Genomic DNA, 22,330 nt, shown 5'->3' on the forward strand with positions numbered 1-22,330 from the left:
TGCGCCTGCCCCTGGCAGGCACGCACAGCGCAGGCGCCAGATTTCAGACGAAAAACAGTGCTGAGGGGGCGGCAACCAGCACCCCAGAAGAGATGACTGACGGCAGTTGGGCGCTTCAAAGAGGGGGCTTCAGACCTGCCTCCAGGTCTAAAGATAGGTATTTGGGGAAACGCTTTATTGAGGGAATAACAGAAGCAAAAACTAAAAGAGCCACCTTGTTAGAATGCAGCATTGCTGCTGCACTAGGTGGCTCTTTTAGTTTATAACGGCTGGAGGGGGTGACAGTGTCCCTTTAAGTCCTTCACTGTTTTTTTTTATATACAAGAGGCATTAACCTTGGTGAAGTAGATATAAACAAGGCCCTCTGGGCAAAACAGGGAAACATAACAAAAGTGGTATATCACAGTCCAAACGTCTGCAGTGATCCACCCACTCGGGGTTAGCAAACCACACTGTTCAGTTTAGCACCAACACGAGCACCTCCCTGCTGTTAGGCTCTCCAGGCACACTCATCACTGAATGCCTTTAAAGACCGACTATTAAAACCCCAGGCCACACCCTTGGGTGGAGATAAGGTGGACAACCTCTCACCTGCTCTATGGTTGTCCACAAAAACCCAGCCCTTTAAATGGCTAATTAACCCCTCTCAGCACATAGTGTGCGGGAGAAAACTTCTAGGTTTCAAATCACTGATGCCAATAGCCTCAGTGAAACGTATCTCCCCTCCAACACTTTGCCTGTGACTTTATATAGAGAAGTCATGTACCATTTTATAACATGAGCGTAACTCCTTAATGATCAAGCCAGAAAAGGCCTTAAAGACTGCTCAATTTTTTTTCTTATGTATAAGACATCATGTGCATATACTCTTAGGATTTAATGCTTTTTAACATTTAAAAACAATGCTTATATAAAGCGATTGTAATGGCTGCTGAAGGAGGAGAATGTGACGAGACCTGTCTATCAGCCTCCTGCACCTAAAATAACACTGTCAATGGGAGAATAAATTGTGTGTGCTGTATGTGATGAGGCTGAAGTAACAGGTGCAGGAGGAAAATATTCGGCAGGGTTTCCTATAGTTACCAGTGTAGGCCGATGGGGGGGAATCAGGACTGACCCCCTCCCCTCTGAAAATGCCGAAAATGCAGCTGTGGACCAGTTATTTTTACCTTGTCCCCACAGGTGTGGAATGATGGAGAACAGGTTAGTGTACAATTAGAGGCGAGATGAGCATCTTTCCTTCTGGCTAAAGCTGCAATTTCTTCTTTTTTTCCTGGGGGGTGACTTTAATTTTCCACAATAGTGATAGATTAGAGTAATCTGTATAATCATAGAACATTTATATTGTTAGGTCAATCTAAACATTTCCCACTTTGTTTTTCTAGTCATTACTTGATATTTGCTGTTGTGTTTCCTAGAATTTTCCTCGCCTCTGGAGCTTTTTGATGTAGATCAGGATGGTGTTCCCGACATACTGCTGACATTCTTGTCTTCCAGGATAAATGCATCGCAGGGTAAGATGATACCGGCCTTCACAATAATGTGTTATTTTCCCAACAAAATGACCTTTGCTGGAAGGTAAAATGCCATATTAGGATTATCCAACCAACATAGTTTTACCTATTCAGAAAATAGGTCATAAGGAGTTTGTATGTTCTCCCTGTGTTTGCGTGGGTTTCCTCCAGGTTCTCCAGTTTCCTCCCACAATCCAAAGACATACTGATAGGGAATTTAGATTATGAGGTGCATATTCTCGTTCCTCTCATCAATCATACATTTATCACCCTGTGAAGAGACGAAAATGGTGTTTGTTAGATGACCCCTTACATAAAATAAATGGCAGACTAGTGTAATACATGGCTACACCCAGCCTGCTATAATGGGGGCATCTATTTGTAGTGGCTGATAGGTGAGGGGCCCTGGCTGACATGAATGTGCCCCAAGCAGTCCATAGTCCCCTCTTATGTCCTCTTTCCACAATCGCATACAAGATTTCTTCTGTGCATCCCCCCTACTCTGAAACTTTCTACCCCAACATATCAGACTCTCGCCTATTGTGGAAACTTTCAAAAGGAACCTGAAGGCCCACCTCTTCCGACAAGCCTACAACATGCCGTCACCAAGACCAGCTCTGCCCTCACCTACGGTGTCCTCACGCATCCCTTGTAGACTTTGTGCCCTCACGGGCAGGGTCCTCTCTCCTTCGATACCAGCCGGTGACTTGTATTGCTCATAATTATTGTACTTGTCTTTTATTATGTATGCCCCTTTCATATGTAAAACACCATGGAATAAATTGCGCTATAATAATATATAATGATAATTAATAATACAGTACTCACCAATCTATTAAAAAGTACTGCCTTATTGAAAAAAGTGCATATGCAAAGGAGAGTGTAAGTGTGTATGTATCAAGAGATAAAAACCAGGCATCGGCCATTTTGCATTCAGTCACACTACTTTTGACCCCAGAAGAAGCATGTCTGAATGCGAAACAGTAGCTGCCTGGTTTTTATCTGTGGACTTTTGCCGTCCTTCTATTTAATTACGGAGCACCATTATGTGCTGATCTCTGGCCTTTTGTGTTTGCCAACCACCCTAGTGAGCAGTGCCTTTTTCTCCGTGTTGGACAATGCCCTAAGCGGCCATATTGGCAGTGTTTCCTAGCGTCTGAGCGCTTGTTTCAGCGGACGTCCTTTTTCTTCTATGTACCTTGCAGGTGTTGTGAAGCAGCGCCCCTTCCTCTCTGTCCTCTCTGGTGTTAGTGGGAGCATCCTGTGGAGGAGACACACTCAGGAGAATCTCCGGAGTATTCAGTGCGGACAGCTGGTCATAAAACAGAACGACACGTGTCTTCTTACTGGAACGTACAAGCTGCTGAGCTTGATCACTGCATCTACAGGTAATGTCGCTGTCTCACAACACCTGAATTATCTTTACTGACTCAAACTTCATAGAAATGAAAATAGGTTGTCAGTGTGGTACCCCAATACTTCCACTGAGCGTCTGACAGCAGGGGTGGTCATGTAGCCTTGGCGCTTCGTTCTAGCCATCAGTGGTGGTCACGGTAATGGTGCAGCCGCTGACCAGGCGTTAATGGCGTATCCTAGTGAGGTGCGTCTGCACTGAGACCAGGGTAAAGCATAGTTTATAATTCTGATACTATCCTCCATAGGAAATGTATTAACACTCTTAGTAATACAGGGTTCAGGGCAGTGTACACTTGGTAGACAGGACACTGTTCACACGTAAAAACTTTGAATTATATTGATTTATTTCTTTTTAAATTACACACTCAGCTCATTGTGTAAATGACACTCAGGACTCCTTGACCTTGATGTGATTTTTACTTGTAAGTGGAATTTTGGGTGAAAACTGGAGAAATATTTTTGTCTGTGACTGAAATCTTACCTAAAGAAGAGTCTTAGAAACTAGAAATGAAGATCCCAGATGTGCAGAGTATGTACATAACATTTAGGCCGGAGTCCCACTACAGCGAGATACGGCCGAGTCTCGCAGGTTAAACCCAAGCTCTGGCACCAGCACTCCGGAGCAGAGCGTGCGGCTCCATGTATTGCTGTGCGGCCGCACGCTCCGCTCCGGAGTGCCGGTGCCAGAGTTTGGTTTTAACCTGCGAGACTCGGCCGTATCTCGCTGTGTGTGATCCCGGCCTTAGAGGGAATCTCTCAGTTGGATTTTATACCTCAAACTATTTATATGTGCATGTAGCTCTTTCAAAGACAAGTCCAGCAATATGTTTACATGGCTAGTCCGCTCCTCCATTACTGAGAAATCAGCATTTGAATTAATATGCAAATGAGGCTGAAGATCTATCTGTATATCTGATTCTTCTGTCACTCCAGCTCTATTCCTCCTCTCGCTTGAGTGACAGCCTGTATGCTGTGTGACTTTAGGCAAAGTAAATGTCGGCCAAGTAGGAGGAGGTGGCGCCGATCAGGGAATAGAGCTGGAGTGACGGATTCTACAGATTGACCATAGTCCTTCATGCTCATTTACATATCAATTCAAATGTTGATTTCTCGGTAAAGGAGGAAAGAACTGGCCGTGTAAAGGTACAGCTCTCTCTAAAGAACAACACTGCTCGGCTACACAAGTGCTCCTGTGTTTGGGAGAGTCGGGAGAGATAGCTGACGGCTATCTAAGGTGTATATAGGTGTATATAGGCTTTATACTGATTCCTAGATATGGTGTAAGGATTCTCCCAAGTAACCTTAGTGGATTAAATATGGTGTGAGACTATTCGGGATACATAGCGCCATGTTGCGTGACAGAAACATCTGTGCGACTTCTCGGTGACTTGCTGTCGTTCGGCTATGTTAGCGCTGGAAATCTGCTGTAAATAGAACAGCCAAGTTGTAGACAAGTCGCAGGCAAGTAACATGTCTATGGCAAGTGCGACGTGTCTGACTTGTGGCCAGCAACAGAAAGTCCAACTCATTTAGAACCAGCTCTGTGTTGTAGTTGCAGTAGGGGGCAATGCTACACATGAGAAATGAGTAGGTGTGATATCGTGTCGCTATTTAGCCGTAGCCTTATTGTCCAGATTTCTGATTCCCCTTATTCTTCTACTGCCCACACTAGAGCAGCGCCCTCTTTAATTCAAGGAAGTCTTAATCCTGCTACTTCAGATTTACTGAACAGTTGAGCTTAAACTCTACAGTATATTTATCAACCTATACAGGCTAAAATATTGGTGATCGGTGGAGACCGCTCTCATACATTCAAGAGTATGTGGTTTCTTGCTAGTTCTCCATTGTTTCTTGGCTGGTTACAAAATAAGAGAAGTGTAGATTGGTAATATTAATCTGTTTTCCGTTAGTCTGAACATCAGCACAATTGTCTCACCCTGGTGATTACTTTATAATGAGCGCAGGATGGCACAGGTTACATGTAGAGATGACCAAACCTGAACAGTAAAGTTTGGGGTCTGTACCAAACACCTACCGTTCTGGCACGGACCGCGAGCAGGAACTTCACCAGGAAGTCTGTGTTACTGCTCGGGTTCGGCACCCCAAACACCAGGTGTTTCTCGTGCTATCATGTGCATGACAGCACAGCAAACACTGCCTCTGATTGGCGGTAAAATCAATACCGCCGGTCAGATAGCCACGGTTCCCACGCTATCATTTGAATAAAGTCTTTTATTTGATATAAAAAAAAACACTTTTTCTTTTTTTATTTAAGAATTAACAAACACAGTTAAACTCACCTAAAGCCCATTCAACTGAAGCCATTGTCTCCTGTAAAAAAAAACAAAAATAAAAAACAACCATATACCTCTCTTGTCCGTCACTCTGTCCCACACCGTAATCCATATCTGGGGATAAACAATTTTTAACCTGGACGGTGCCAAGATGCGACCATCCAGGCTGAGAACCACTGAGGAATGAGCTGCTCTGATTGCTGCCTTACTGACTAGCGGTGACGTCATCAAGGTTACCGCAGGTCACTGAGACTGCGTTCCCAGCTGGGCTTCTGAACTGCGAAGACCTCAGTGAGATCACCGCTAGCACAGTGAGAAAAAGTCTGACAATGCAGTGCTGAGCACAGAGAGTTCACTGGGTGAAAAGAAATTTCTCCCGGTGAGCTCACAGCTGCATCGTAAGACTTTTTCTCACTGTGCTAGCGGTGATCTCACTGAGGTCTTCGCAGTTCAGAATCCCAGCTGGGAACGCAGTCTCAGTGACCTGCGGTAACCTCGATGACGTCACCGCTAGTCACTGAGGCTGAGCTCGCAGCTCATTCCCCAGTGGTTCTTAGCCTGGATGGTCGCATCTTGACACCGTCCAGGTTAAAAATTGTTTATCCCCAGATATGGATTACAGTGTGGAACAGAGCGACAGACAAGTAAGGTATATGGTTGTTACTCCATTACTAATCCGTGGGCTTGATGTCACCGGACAACACAAAGGTGACATCAACCCCACATATATGAAACCCATTTGCCACTGCACCAGGGCAAGTGGGAAGAGTTGGGCAAAGTGCCAGAATTGTTGCATCTAATAGATGCACCTTTTCTGGTCAGCTGCGGGCTGCTATTTTTAGGCTGGAGGGGGGGGGGGGAATATCCATGGCCCCTCACCAGCCTGAGAATACTAGCCCCCAGCTGTCTGCTTTAGCTTGGCTGATTGTCAAAAATGGGGGGACTTGAGGACCCCTCTATTCTTGATAACCAGCCATGATATAGCTGACAGCTGAGGGTCGGAATTATGTTCTTGCTGTTATTAGCGGCAGCAGACGTCGACTGATGGGAGCAGTAGTCCCATCAGCCGACACCAGTGACTGGAGGTAAACTTTATACCTCTGATCGTAGCGGCACTCTCACGCTGTCATTTGACAACGTGGGAACCACGGCTGTAAGACTGGAGGTGATGATATTACCGCTGATCTGAAGCTGTGTTTGCCGCGCTGTCATGCACATGACAGTGTGCAAACACCCGGTGTTCGGGGGCCCGATCCCAAACAGTAACAAGGACTTTCTGGTGAATTCCGTGTTCGGTGTCCGTGCCCGCACAGTAGGTGTTCGGTATGGACGCCGAACTTTACTGTTCAGGTTCGCCCATCTCTATTAGTTTCATTAATAATTTTGCCTGTCCTGTTAGTTCACAGGTGTAAAGCTGGCCCCGTTGCTGTGCTGCTGTTAGGAAAGACTAAGAGCTCAGATCTTGGCTTGTACTGAGTACAAGTATCCAGTGCAAGGGCAAACTGGTAGGAAAATGAACAGTCCGGACCTTCCAAGTAATACACACATCCTGCGTCGTTTCCTATTGTAGTTTGCACGATGAACAATCCTCCCTGGGATATTCTGTGCAAACAATGGGATTTTGTGCCAGTGTGATGGCATAATGAACACAGCACCCAGTCTAGTGAATGAGGAGACTTGTGCCCAGAAATAATGCTTTCTATTTTCTGCCTGTTCTCAAGGGGAATCTTTATGGACCATGAGTCTTAACCATGTGTCAAGTGGAACAATAGCCGCCCCGGCTGTGATTCTGCCAGATCTGGATGACGACTTTATAAATGACTTGCTTGTTCTTACCATTGGAGAAAGTCAGGTAAGTGCGTAAACTAGTAGGGGACTTGGTGCTACGTCATTTCCAAAATTCTCCATTAATTTTTACATTTTGTCCAATTTCTTCTCAAACTGTGGTAGAGTCAAATCACATTGTCATTGTTTATTTTTTCCTTAGTATCCAATTAGTTGACCCAAGTGGCTAGCGGCAAAATTCTGGAGAAGAGGTTGGGTGGCTGGGGTGCGCTGAGGTCTGTAGTTCCATCCTCTCAGAGCTGAGCCACAATGTGGCATAAACCCTGAGCTTTTGATGATGGCAGAATCACTATTAAAGGGAATCTGTCACCAGGTATTTGCTATTTCATCTGAGAGCAGCATAATGTAGAGAAAGAGACCCTGATTCCAGTGACGTGTCACTTAATTTACTAGGTGCAGCAGTTGTGGTAAAATCCGAGCTTTCTCTGCTGTACATGTAGCAGAGCTCAGAAAGCTAATCGCGCCCACCCCACTGGTTAGCACCTTTCTATATACATTGTTTGTTGACAGTAAGCTGCTAATCTGTGCTTTGGACATGGTTGGACCAGGATTGTTTTGAAATTACAGCACACAACCTAGAAAAATATTTAGAATTGAGAGTCCTCAGTGGTTGATACCTTTTAATGGCTAACTGAAAAGATGGTAACAAATTGCAAGCTTTCCAGACTACACAGGTCTCTTCATCAGGCAAAGACAAGAGACCTGTGTAGTCTCGAAAGCTTGCAATTTGTTACCATCTTTTCAGTTAGCCATTAAAAGGTATCAACCACTGAGGACTCTCAATTCTAAATATTTTTCTATCCATTGGCTAACACGGTACCAAGATATATTTCTTTCCTGTAGCACACAACCTAGTAAGTGACACACCACTGGAATCCGTATCTCAACCCCTACCTCGTGCTGCCCTTTAGATTACAGAGCAAAGACCTGCTGACAGATTCCCTTTATAGTTCATACAGATTGGAAAACAGTTGACTTCTGTGGGACTAGATTACAATCTAATGTGTATGGAGGGCTCCCAACTCCCTTTACAGATTACATCAGTGGAGGGAAGAATCCGTCCTTCTGATCTTCTAGAGTTTGTCAGCGCCTTACTGCACTTCCCCCATAGAGTACACATGAACTCTCAGCCGAGACCAACGTTCATGTGTATGGTGGAGTTGGAAGACATACAGTTGTGCTCAAAAGTTTACATACCCCGGCAGAATTTTTGCTTTCTTGGCCTATTTCAGAGAATATGAATGATAACACCAAAACTTTTTCTCCACTCATGGTTAGTGGTTGGGTGAAGCCATTTATTGTCAAACTACTGTGTTTTCTCTTTTTAAATCATAATGACAACCCAAAACATCCAAATGATCCTGATCAAAAGTTCACATACCCTTATATTTTTGGCCTGATAACATGCACAGAAGTTGACACAAATGGGTTTGAATGGCTACTAAAGGTAACATCCTCACTTGTGACCTATTTGCTTGTAATCAGTGTGTGCATAAAAGCTGAGTGAATTTCTGCGATCCAGACAGACTCTTGCATCTTTCACCCAGCCACTGACTTTTCTGGATGGTGAGTCATGGGGAAAGCAAAATAATTGTCAATGGATCTACGGGAAAAGATAGTTGAACTGTATAAAACAGGAAAGGTATACAAAAAGATATCCAAAGAAATGATAATGCCAGTTAGCAGCGTTCAAACTGTGATTAACAAATGGAAAATCAGGGGCTCTGTAGAAACAAAACCACGGTCAGGTAGACCAATAAAAATGTCACCCACAACTGCCAGGAAAATTATTCAGGATGCAAAGAAAAACCCACAAATAACATCAGCTGAAATACAGGACTCTCTGAAAACTAGCGGTGTGGCTGTTTCAAGATGCACAATAAGGAGGCACTTGAAGAAAAATGGGCTACATGGTTGAGTCGCCAGACGAAAGCCATTATGGCACAAATGCCACAAAGTATCTCACCTATAATACGCAAAACAGCACATTGACAAGCCTTAAAACTTCCTGAACAAGGTAATATGGAGTGATGAGACCAAAATTGAACTTTTTGGCCACAACCATAAACATTACACTTGGAGAGAGGTCAACAAGGCCTATGATGAAAGGAACACCATTCCTACTGTAAAGCACGATGGTGGATCGCTGATGTTTTAGGGATCTATGAGCTACAGAGGCACAGGAAACTTGGTCAAAGTTGAAGGAAAGATGAATGCCGCACGTTATCGGTAAATACTGGAGGCAAATTTTCACTCATCAGTATGCATGGGACGTACTTGGACGTTCCAACATGACAAAGATCCAAAACACAAGGCCAAGTCTACCTGTCATTGGCTACAGCAGAAGAAAGTGAAGGTTCTGGAGAGGCCATCTCAGTCTCCTGACCTCAATATCATTGAGCTACTCTGGGGAGATCTCAAGTGTGCAGTTCATGCTAGACAGCCCAGGAATTTACAGGAACTGGAGGCTTTTTGCCAAGAAGAGTGGGCAGCTTTACCATCTGAGAAAATAACCTTGTCCACAACTACGTACGACAAAAGACTTTAAACCTGTCATTGATGTTAGAGGCGGCAATACACGGAATTAATAAATGGGGTATGTGAACTTTTGATCAGGATCATTTGGATGTTTTGGGTTGTAATTATGATTTAAAAAGAGAAAACACAGTAGTTTGGCAATAAATGGCTTCACCCAACCACTAACCATGAGTGGAGAAAAAGTTTTGGTGTTATTATTTATATTCTCTTAAAAAGGACCAAGAAAGCAAAAATTCTGCCGTGGTATGTAAACTTTTGAGCACAACTGTAACTGTCGGCAGATAAAGCGTTCATGCAACAGTTATCTAAGGTATATCGTCACCGTTAGGATCCATTCACATGTCATTCACAGGTTGGTAAAAAATGCACTGAAAAAGTGTTACATCGCTGCCGCGTGTGAATATAGCCTCAGCTTCGGTCCCGATGGTATCGTCCTCTTCACACATGTGCAGCCTTGTGCATTGCAGAACTAAATTGAAGTCGTATGATATAACTAAGTCCATGTCTAATTTGACTATGTTTCCTCTGCAGCCAGATCTTGGATTTCTCTTGATCTCGGGTCGTACTGGGAATCCGCTGGGTGCTATTGTAAAATACAGCATCATGGGAGAAGGAAAACTTTTAGGACCTCAGGCGTACTACACCAGCCAGGGGGCCATTTATATTCTTTTTGGCTTTGGTAAGGGTCATCATTACTTTATATGATAGTTCCCGGTTTATGACATTTAAAGATGAAGATGGACTGAATGTTAGTTTCAATCTGACCCATGATGAGGCGGTATTTTAGAGCTGTGCATGTCTTAGGACTGAATTGTCACATGATACTAAAAGTAACCATAATAAAATTCTGTAAAATGGCTACTACAAACTTAAGCCCCCCATCTTCCCATAAATATTAATTAAATTTAGCCACAGGCATGATGGCAGGATTGGGCACGATGAGTTTACATGTCCAACCCTTTTGTGCTTGGATATGGCTTTCTCCACAAGAGGAAACGTTACCTCTTAGATACCAGTTCTTCTTGGAGATAATTCTCCGGAGGAGGGATGTGGCAGGAGCACACCATACAGAACACGCGCAGGCTCGGCGGGGCCAAGTGGGCTTGTGTATAGGAGATACGTGTATGGCTACCTTCACTACACCTTTTTAATTGTGGCTGTCCTCCTGCTGGGAAGCCACATGCCGTCCCCAGGCCACCTGACGTTTATGTGGGCTTACAAGCAGGGCTGTGGAGTCGGAGCCCATTTTGGTGGAGTCGGAGTCGGCGTCATGGAAAGTGAAAAGTCTGAGTCGGAGGTTTGGCTTACAGACTCCACAGCCCTGCTTACAAGGCTATAATCTGCAAACCCCAATCTGCACAAAACTTTCCTGTACATTTCACCTCCCACAGTGCCACACAACATCTTAAGGTTGTGACTTGCAGAGAACCAGGGCTGGTCTTTCCCTATCGATCATCCAATGTCTGTTTCATGGGTGTAATGCAGACAGTGTAAGCTAAATTCTCAAAGAAATGGCCCATAATCCCAATTTAACTGAAGAGGTTAACAGAGCATCAAGAAACATAGCAAAGCCATAATATTGAGCTACTAGCAGCAACAATTGCTTGCATGCAACAACGAATGGTTCAAATTCACAGATCGGTCAGTGTTCCACATAATAACGAAGAATCATATACAGGTGTCAGACAAAACCATTATGAAAAGCTGGGATGCCAACACATTTCATTATCCAAAAGAAAAAAGGTTGATCTGGGAATCCGTAAAATTGTTTAAGGGAATAGCAGGTGTTTGCTATGTAATTTGAGAGCTGCATAATGTAGAGGCAGAGAACCTGATCCCAGCGATGTGTCATTTACTGGGCTGCGTGCTGCTATTTAAATAAAATCAGTCTCTGCATCTACATATTACATAGGAGAAATAACCCAAAAAATGAACTGGAGTATATGTTGGTATGCATGCAAGATAGGAGCATGTTCACACTGGCTGTTACCCAGACAAAGCCTAAGATAGAAACAAAATAAACATATAGCCTGCGGTAAGTAAATATATAAAAACAATGGTGCATAAAAATAACATTGGGTACTTAGTGAACACTGTTTTTGATGCAAAAAAAAGCATCAAGGTGTACCCAAAGTCGGGATAGTCCTAACCTCATACATGGAGCAAACCTGGTGACAGATTCCCTTTAGTAGTATAATCCTATAGTCTGCTAGATGCTAATGGTAAGTGTGGAGTAATAGCAGTAATATGGCTTGCTGTCCAGGAGTGTTGGATGGTGCAGCGGGCAATCTGCAAAGAAGCCCAAAGCGATGTCTATGATGTAGACAAAATAACTTACTACCTCGTATGAAAAAATGCATTAAGACATGCGGAGTAGTACCGGCAGCAAACATCCGGTGGCGCTCTTCCTCCTGTTAACTCTTCATTAAAGCGCTCCTGTAATGTATTTTGCATCTTGGCGTCCCGTGTCACTTCTGGGGGAAATAACTGATGATGGAAGATGCCTTAGCATCCCTGATCTTCAGAGCGGTTTTTGTCTATAGGAATATTGTGGCTGTGTTCTGTTTAGTTGATGCCTTTAGTTAGGTTGGGAATATTCAGCCTATCCTTCTGCACAGCACACATTAGAGATACATCAGGTGATCGGTATACTGTATATTATATATAAATCATTAAAATTACTGTTTGCATTAGAAGCTGTGTTCTAGATTAGTGTCATATATCTGTAGACTCCACGGATTGTTAATGTTGTTATAGTTATTTCTGTGTTCTGGATTAGTGTCATATATCTGTAGACTCCACGGATTGTTAATGTTGTTATAGTTATTTCTCTGTTCTGGATTAGTGTCATATATCTGTAGATTCCACGGATTGTTAATGTTGTTATAGTTATTTCTATGTTCTGGATTAGTGTCATATATCTGTAGATTCCACGGATTGTTAATGTTGTTATAGTTATTTCTGTGTTCTGGATTAGTGTCATATATCTGTAGATTCCACAGATTGTTAATGTTGTTATAGTTATTTCTGTGTTCTGGATTAGTGTCATATATCTGTAGATTCCACGGATTGTTAATGTTGTTATAGTTATTTCTATGTTCTGGATTAGTGTCATATATCTGTAGATTCCACGGATTGTTAATGTTGTTATAGTTATTTCTGTGTTCTGGATTAGTGTCATATATCTGTAGATTCCACAGATTGTTAATGTTGTTATAGTTATTTCTGTGTTCTGGATTAGTGTCATATATCTGTAGATTCCACGGATTGTTAATGTTGTTATAGTTATTTCTGTGTTCTGGATTAGTGTCATATATCTGTAGATTCCACAGATTGTTAATGTTGTTATAGTTATTTCTGTGTTCTGGATTAGTGTCATATATCTGTAGATTCCACAGATTGTTAATGTTGTTATAGTTATTTCTGTGTTCTGGATTAGTGTCATATATCTGTAGATTCCACGGATTGTTAATGTTGTTATAGTTATTTCTGTGTTCTGGATTAGTGTCATATATCTGTAGATTCCACGGATTGTTAATGTTGTTATAGTTATTTCTGTGTTCTGGATTAGTGTCATACATCTGTAGATTCCACGGATTGTTAATGTTGTTATAGTTATTTCTGTGTTCTGGATTAGTGTCATATATCTGTAGATTCCACGGATTGTTAATGTTGTTATAGTTATTTCTGTGTTCTGGATTAGTGTCATATATCTGTAGATTCCACGGATTGTTAATGTTGTTATAGTTATTTCTGTGTTCTGGATTAGTGTCATACATCTGTAGATTCCACGGATTGTTAATGTTGTTATAGTTATTTCTGTGTTCTGGATTAGTGTCCTATATCTGTAGATTCCACGGATTGTTAATGTTGTTATAGTTATTTCTGTGTTCTGGATTAGTGTCATATATCTGTAGATTCCACGGATTGTTAATGTTGTTATAGTTATTTCTGTGTTCTGGATTAGTGTCATATATCTGTAGATTCCACGGATTGTTAATGTTGTTATAGTTATTTCTGTGTTCTGGATTAGTGTCATATATCTGTAGATTCCACGGATTGTTAATGTTGTTATAGTTATTTCTGTGTTCTGGATTAGTGTCATATATCTGTAGATTCCACGGATTGTTAATGTTGTTATAGTTATTTCTGTGTTCTGGATTAGTGTCATATATCTGTAGATTCCACGGATTGTTAATGTTGTTATAGTTATTTCTGTGTTCTGGATTAGTGTCATATATCTGTAGATTCCACGGATTGTTAATGTTGTTATAGTTATTTCTGTGTTCTGGATTAGTGTCATATATCTGTAGATTCCACGGATTGTTAATGTTGTTATAGTTATTTCTGTGTTCTGGATTAGTGTCATATATCTGTAGATTCCACGGATTGTTAATGTTGTTATAGTTATTTCTGTGTTCTGGATTAGTGTCATATATCTGTAGATTCCACGGATTGTTAATGTTGTTATAGTTATTTCTGTGTTCTGGATTAGTGTCATATATCTGTAGATTCCACAGATTGTTAATGTTTTTATAGTTATTTCTGTGTTCTGGATTAATGTCATATATCTGTAGATTTCACAGATTGTTAATGTTGTTATAGTTATTTCTGTGTTCTGGATTAGTGTCATATATCTGTAGATTCCACGGATTGTTAATGTTGTTATAGTTATTTCTGTGTTCTGGATTAGTGTCATATATCTGTAGATTCCACAGATTGTTAATGTTGTTATAGTTATTTCTGTGTTCTGGATTAGTGTCATATATCTGTAGATTCCACGGATTTTTAATGTTGTTATAGTTATTTCTGTGTTCTGGATTAGTGTCATATATCTGTAGATTCCACGGATTGTTAATGTTGTTATAGTTATTTCTGTGTTCTGGATTAGTGTCATATATCTGTAGATTCCACGGATTGTTAATGTTGTTATAGTTATTTCTGTGTTCTGGATTAGTGTCATATATCTGTAGATTCCACGGATTGTTAATGTTGTTATAGTTATTTCTGTGTTCTGGATTAGTGTCATATATCTGTAGATTCCACGGATTGTTAATGTTGTTATAGTTATTTCTGTGTTCTGGATTAGTGTCATATATCTGTAGATTCCACAGATTGTTAATGTTGTTATAGTTATTTCTGTGTTCTGGATTAATGTCATATATCTGTAGATTTCACATATTGTTAATGTTGTTATAGTTATTTCTGTGTTCTGGATTAGTGTCATATATCTGTAGATTCCACGGATTGTTAATGTTGTTATAGTTATTTCTGTGTTCTGGATTAGTGTCATATATCTGTAGATTCCACGGATTGTTAATGTTGTTATAGTTATTTCTGTGTTCTGGATTAGTGTCATATAGCTGTAGATTCCACGGATTGTTCCTGTTAGCTCTGTTCTATCATTTTTACCCTGGTTATTTATTAGGGTTTCCACACCGGTTATTCTTTGTGTGAGCTTCAGATATATTGCCGGACACAACTATATCCATTGTGGCATTAATAACCTTTGATTTTCCCATTAGGGAACATCCAGGCGTTTGCATTAAGGGATATATATGCACAGGCCAAAACTGGAGGTAATTTCCCAAGTCCCCTTCAGAGGATCGATCCAGACTGGGAAAAGAAAAGATCAGTCAATCATTCTAAACTCATCAATGTGTACAGGTACCTACTTACATAATGGAATATTCACATTTGCACCATTCCATCACATAAGTTAAGGAAGAATTTTCCTTTTCACCATTTCATACGTGAAAATGACTTATATAAAAAAAAAAATAGTGCATCTTGGTAAAATATCTTGTGCTGCTCCCCATTCTCAGTGTGTCATCTCTGGCACTTCTTCTTCCTTGGGGGAAACCATCCCGACGTTATTTCTCGTATATTTGGGATCTAGTATAAGCCCGGACTGACGATATCAGGCTGGACGTATCTGGCCCAACATGCTGCCCTGTGGATGACATGTCCGTGTTACCCCACAGTGCCGGAGTGGAGTTTCTGCAGACAGTCCCAGTCTATCTCAGTAACTTCAGTGATCTCCTTGTCACAACGAAAGACGCCATAGCCCTGGTGAGTGGACAAGATCTGGAGCAGAGATGGAGCATCAACCTGAACAATGTGTACAGGTCTGTAGTAGATCATTTACAGTTTTCTCCAATTTTGCTTTCACACTTTATAATATTTTGACTTATCTATACAGTTTTTGTTTGATTATTGGGTTTAATGTGAACCCATTGTAGAATTACGTTTTACCACAGATTTATAGATGCGAGAAGGAATAGGTCTGCACAAATGTTTTGTTAAAATAAGTGCCAAAAGACTGATCCTGTGCACAACAATGAACAATGGCGTTTTGACATTGCTGTGCATTATGTTGATTTTAAGGGGCGCTTTTCCTGCACTTTTTTAGGAGGGTTCTGCTCGTAATCAGCCTGACAAAGACATTGAAACTGTTAAACTGTAAAGCGCTGCGGAATATGTTGGCGCTATATAAATAAAGATTATTATTATATTATTACTGTATACTCTTAGCCTAAGATAGCCATCATCTGACAGTAATCATGTGCCAGTAATGAGCCTGCTTCTAAGGCCATGTTCACACGTTCAGTATTTGGTGAGTTTTTTACCTCAGTATTTGTAAGCCAAAACCAGGAGTGGGTGATAAATACAGAAGTGGTGACGTGTTTCTATTCTACTTTTCCTCTGATGGTTCCTCTCCTGGTTTTGGCTTATAAATACTGAGGTAAAAAAACTGACCAAATACTGATGCTGTGAATGCGGCCTTAGACAGGGACCCTGCATATGACATACTAGCATATGTCATATGTCGGGAAGGGGTTAATAGGGTGAGCAGAGTAAGTCCCTGCCAGACGCTTCTGATGAGGGTTGGTGGTACCTTCTGTGGAGATGTTCTCTCCTCAAGTCCTGTGTACTAGGACAGAGGCCATCATTGAGTCCTTGTGTGTCCGTTCTCCACACGGGCAGCACATGGACCAAAGATGTGTTTTTCTAAATGAATCCTATCTCTCATTCATTTTTCTGTGAGTGACATAAAGCTCGGAGCTCATCCTCCGCCAGCAGAATGGTGTTAGTGGAATCTGGGTCTGATGAGTAGTGTTATATATTATATGTGTATTGTACAGTGTAAAGTAAAGTCTTACATCCTCCGACAGCCATCCCAAGCTTGGGTACTTCAACAGTGATGGAAACTTGGATTTCTTCATACAGATCCAGAGCAACACCACTGAGAAAAAGGTGAGTGAGACTCCTAGAAATGACCACATACAGGTCCTTCTCAAAAAATTAGCATATAGTGTTAAATTTCATTATTTACCATAATGTAATGATTACAATTAAACTTTCATATATTATAGATTCATTATCCACCAACTGAAATTTGTCAGGTCTTTTATTGTTTTAATACTGATGATTTTGGCATACAACTCCTGATAACCCAAAAAACCTGTCTCAATAAATTAGCATATTTCACCCATCCAATCAAATAAAAGTGTTTTTTAATAACAAACAAAAAAACCATCAAATAATAATGTTCAGTTATGCACTCAATACTTGGTCGGGAATCCTTTGGCAGAAATGACTGCTTCAATGCGGCGTGGCATGGAGGCAATCAGCCTGTGACACTGCTGAGATGTTATGGAGGCCCAGGATGCTTCAATAGCGGCCTTAAGCTCATCCAGAGTGTTGGGTCTTGCGTCTCTCAACTTTCTCTTCACAATATCCCACAGATTCTCTATGGGGTTCAGGTCAGGAGAGTTGGCAGGCCAATTGAGCACAGTAATACCATGGTCAGTAAACCATTTACCAGTGGTTTTGGCACTGTGAGCAGGTGCCAGGTCGTGCTGAAAAATGAAATCTTCATCTCCATAAAGCATTTCAGCCGATGGAAGCATGAAGTGCTCCAAAATCTCCTGATAGCTAGCTGCATTGACCCTGCCCTTGATGAAACACAGTGGACCAACACCAGCAGCTGACATGGCACCCCACACCATCACTGACTGTCGGTACTTGACACTGGACTTCAGGCATTTTGGCATTTCCTTCTCCCCAGTCTTCCTCCAGACTCTGGCACCTTGATTTCCGAATGACATGCAAAATTTGCTTTCATCAGAAAAAAGTACTTGGGACCACTTAGCAACAGTCCAGTGCTGCTTCTCTGTAGCCCAGGTCAGGCGCCTCTGCCGCTGCTTATGGTTCAAAAGTGGCTTTACCTGGGGAATGCGGCACCTGTAGCCCATTTCCTGCACACGCCTGTGCACGGTGGCTCTGGATGTTTCCACACCAGACTCAGTCCACTGCTTCCTCAGGTTCCCCAAGGTCTGGAATCGGTCCTTCTCCACAATCTTCCTCAGGGTCCGGTCTCCTCTTCTCGTTGTACAGCGTTTTCTGCCACATTGTTTCCTTCCAACAGACTTACCATTGAGGTGCCTTGATACAGCACTCTGGGAACAGCCTATTTGTTGAGAAATTTCTTTCTGGGTCTTACCCTCTTGCTTGAGGGTGTCAATGATGGCCTTCTTGACATCTGTCAGGTCGCTAGTCTTACCCATGATGGGGGTTTTGAGTAATGAACCAGGCAGGGAGTTTATAAAAGCCTCAGGTATCTTTTGCATGTGTTTAGAGTTAATTAGTTGATTCAGAAGATTAGGGTAATAGGTGGTTTAGAGAACCTTTTCTTGATATGCTAATTTATTGAGACAGGTTTTTTGGGTTATCAGGAGTTGTATGCCAAAATCATCAGTATTAAAACAATAAAAGACCTGACAAATTTCAGTTGGTGGATAATGAATCTATAATATATGAAAGTTTAATTGTAATCATTACTTTATGGTAAATAATGAAATTTAACACTATATGCTAATTTTTTGAGAAGGACCTGTACATGAACGCATGGCTGGCTTCACCATGGTTCTGATTTAGGACATCATTGTCTCTACACTCATTCTGTCAGCTTAATATATTGCCCTGTGTAAAGGCAGCTTATTACAGCTACGGGTCCGTGTCATATAACGAAAAGGGTGCTGTATGGCCTCAGGGAACACGTAGCTTGAGTCCGGGGTGTTAATGGGCAGAGTGCTCCCCTGCTTCTTCAGGCTGCTGTGTATGCAGTCATATACAGCAGCCTGTCATAGAGTAGCGGGTGAAGTGGGGCAGTACTACCAAAATATTAGAAGGGTTGTGCGCTTATGATGTATGGATGACCAGTCCTAAAGGATAGGTCATCAACATGAAGTAGGCAGAGGTCCAACTCGCACCACCCCACTGATCAGCTTCTACAGGCTCCCTTGGTGGCTGGATGTGAACATGTGACAGCTGTTCTGCAGCACCCGGCAGCGACCTTTACACATTGATTGTATCAGTCCAGTTCGTCTCAAGTCAAGGTGTTCACATCCGGTCACCGCCGGAGCTTGTAACAGCTGATCAGTAGTCGTACCTTCACTGATCTCAGAGTGATGAATGTGCCAGTACAGCAGAGTAAGTGTATCATGTATTGTTTTAGTGCTGATAGTAGCCAGAAGGAGCAATATTTTTTATGCCTTTTGGTTACTAGGAACATTGATCTGTATTTGTAACATGCCACATTTACAGAGCAGTAGATAATTAACGACGGACTATGTAAATATAAATGTATATACATGATGAAAACTATATACTATGAATGAAAAACTCCACACCTGAACCCACAGTACCTAGCCTCACTCTGACCCAAGAACTGGTCCTGGGTCTCATGCCCAGTCCATGTCCATAGGCCAGATCAGGTCAGTGCCAGTTTGTAACCCAAGAACCCCAGTATCCCAGTGTCCCACAAGAAGAACCCACCTAACACCACATACATCTGTGTCTGTACCGCTATACAGAATATACACAGCATACATCAGAACAATCTACTATATAATTGTCTAAGGGTCACTTCCGTCTGTCTGTCTGTCTGTCACGGAAATCCCGTGTCGCTGATTGGTCGCGGCCCGAGGCTGTGACCAATCAGCGACGGGCACAGTCTGGCCGCGAATTGGCCCCTCCCTCCTCCCCTGCAGTCAGTACCCCCTCCCTACTCCCCCCCAGTCAGCGCCCACATAGCGTTAACCGGACTGCCTTACACCGCGCATAACGCGGTGTAACGCAGTTCGTTAACGCTGCCATTAACCCTCTGTGTGACCAACTTTTTACTAATGATGCTGCCTATGCAGCATCAAAAGTAAAACATATAATGTTAAAAAAATAAAAAAATCATTATATACTCATCCTCTGACAGCCCCTGGATCCAGCCCAGGCCTTTCCCACTCCTCGCGCGCCGCTCCAGTCCCCAGAATGCATTGCGGCAATGACCGGAGATGACATAGCGGTCTCGCGAGACCGCTACATCTTCACGTGTTATTGCCGCTTGGGACCGGAGCGGCGCGCGAGGAGCGAGAAAGGCCTGGGCTGGATCCGGGGGCCATCGGAGGGTGAGTATATAACTATTTTTTATTTTAATTCTTTTTTTTTTAACAGGGATATGGTGCCCACATTGCTATATACTGCGTGGGCTGTGTTGTATACTAAGTGGGCTGTGTTGTATACTACGTGGACTGTTATATACTGCGTGGGCTCTGCAATATACTGTGTCGGCTCTGCAATATACTACGTGGCTGTGCTATATACTACATGGGCTGTGCTATATACTACGTGGACTGTGCAATAGACTACATGGCTGTGCTATATACTACGTGGCTGTGCAATATACTACTTGGCTGTGCTATATACTACGTGGGACTACGTGGGCTGTGCTATATACTGCATGGGCTGTGTTATATACTCCGTTGCTGTGCTATATACTACGTCGGCTGTGCAACATACTACGTGGGCTGTGTAATATATTACGTGGCTGTAATATACTGCATGGGCTGTGCTATATACTGCGTGGGCTGTGTTATATACTGCGTCGGCTGTGTTATATACTACGTGGGCTGTGCAATACACTACGTGGACTGTGCAATATACTACGTGGACTATGCAATATACTATGTGGCTGTGCAGTATACTACGTGGCTGTACTATATACTACTTGGCTGTGCTACATACTATGTGGGACTATGTGGCTGTGTTATATACTGCATGGGCTGTGTTATATACTACGTCGCTGTGCTATATACTGTTGTGAATTCTGTTGTCGAACTCCCTCCTGTGGTCGTGAATGGTACTTCGGCGAGTTCTGTCTGTGGGCTCCCTCTGGTGGCTATGAGTGAGGCTGCGGCTTCTGAGGTTCCTTACACAGGTGACGTGGTTTATCCTTTGGTTGGCTGTTCTATTTCACTCCTCTCAGATCGTTACTCCATGCCAGCTGTCAATATTTTTGCATTTGTTCAGTTCGCTCCTGGATCTCTCTGGTGACCTGCCTTCTCCTGCAGAAGCTAAGTTCCTGATAGTCATTATTTGTTCACTGTTTTCTTGTCCAGCTGGTTATCATGATTTTGTCTTGCTAGCTGGAAGCTCTGGGATGCAGAGTGGCCCCTCCGCACCGTGAGTCGGTGCGGAGGTCTTTTTTGCACACTCTGCATGGTCTTTTGTAGGTTTTTGTGCTGACTGCAAAGTTACCTTTCCTATCCTCTGTCTATTTAGTAAGTCTGGCCTCCCTTTGCTGAAACCTGTTTCATTTCTGCGTTTGTGACTTTCATCTTTACTCACAGTCAATATATGTGGGGGGCTTCCTTTACCTTTGGGGAATTTCTCTGAGGCAAGGTAGGCTTTATTTTCCATCTCTAGGGCTAGATAGCTCTTAGGCTGTGACGAGGCGCCTAGGTCTGGTCAGGAGCGCTCCACGGCTATTTCTAGTGTGTGTGATAGGATTAGGGCTTGCGGTCAGCAGAGTTCCCACATCCCAGAGCTTGTCCTGTATGTGGTTTAACTATCGGGTCATTCCGGGTGCTCCTAACCACCAGGTCATAACAGTACAGCTGGCCAAAAGTATTAACCCCTTCATGACCAGGGGATTTTTCGTTTTTCCGTGTTCGTTTTTCGCTCCCCTCCTTCCCAGAGCCATAACTTTTTTATTTTTCCGTCAATTTGGCCATGTGAGGGCTTATTTTTTGCGGGACGAGTTGTACTTTTGAACGACATCATTGGTTTTAGCATGTCGTGTACTAGAAAACGGGAAAAAAATTCCAAGTGCGGTGAAATTGCAAAAAAAGTGCAATCCCACATTGGTTTTTTGTTTGGCTTTTTTGCTAGGTTCACTAAATGCTAAAAATGACCTGCCATTATGATTCTCCAGGTCATTACGAGTTCATAGACACCAAACATGACTAGGTTATTTTTTATCTAAGTGGTGAAAAAAAATTCCAAACTTTGCTAAAAAAAAAAAAAAAAAAAAAAAAAAAATTGCGCCATTTTCCGATACTCGTAGCGTCTCCATTTTTCGTGATCTGGGGTCGGTTGAGGGCTTATTTTTTGCGTGCCGAGATGACGTTTTTAATGATAGCATTTCGGTGCAGATACGTTCTTTTGATCGCCCGTTATTGCATTTTAATGCAATGTCGCGGCGACCAAAAAAACGTAATTCTGGCGTTTCGAGTTTTTTTCCCGCTACGCTGTTTAGCGATCAGGTTAATACTTTTTTTATTTGATAGATCGGGCAATTCTGAGCGCGGCGATACCAAATATGCGTAGATTTGATATTTTTTTTATTGATTTATTTTGATTGGGGCGAAAGGGGGGTGATTTAAA

General features: G+C 42.3%; 1 protein-coding gene across 2 annotated transcripts in view; it reads left to right on the plus strand.

Moving 5' to 3' along the window:
- Positions 1–22,330, plus strand: part of FAM234B (family with sequence similarity 234 member B) — a 66,646-nt gene that overhangs the window by 22,231 nt on the left and 22,085 nt on the right. For both annotated transcript variants that reach the window (XM_069737056.1, XM_069737055.1), the window contains exons 3-9: positions 1,419–1,514; positions 2,720–2,902; positions 6,946–7,076; positions 10,139–10,286; positions 15,133–15,274; positions 15,592–15,735; positions 16,783–16,864. In XM_069737056.1, coding sequence (XP_069593157.1) covers positions 1,419–1,514; positions 2,720–2,902; positions 6,946–7,076; positions 10,139–10,286; positions 15,133–15,274; positions 15,592–15,735; positions 16,783–16,864 — 926 coding nt within the window. The remainder of the gene's footprint in view (positions 1–1,418; positions 1,515–2,719; positions 2,903–6,945; positions 7,077–10,138; positions 10,287–15,132; positions 15,275–15,591; positions 15,736–16,782; positions 16,865–22,330) is intronic.

This window comes from Ranitomeya imitator, chromosome 8 (genome assembly GCF_032444005.1).
Source record: "Ranitomeya imitator isolate aRanImi1 chromosome 8, aRanImi1.pri, whole genome shotgun sequence".
NCBI classification, from domain to species: Eukaryota; Metazoa; Chordata; class Amphibia; order Anura; family Dendrobatidae; genus Ranitomeya; species Ranitomeya imitator.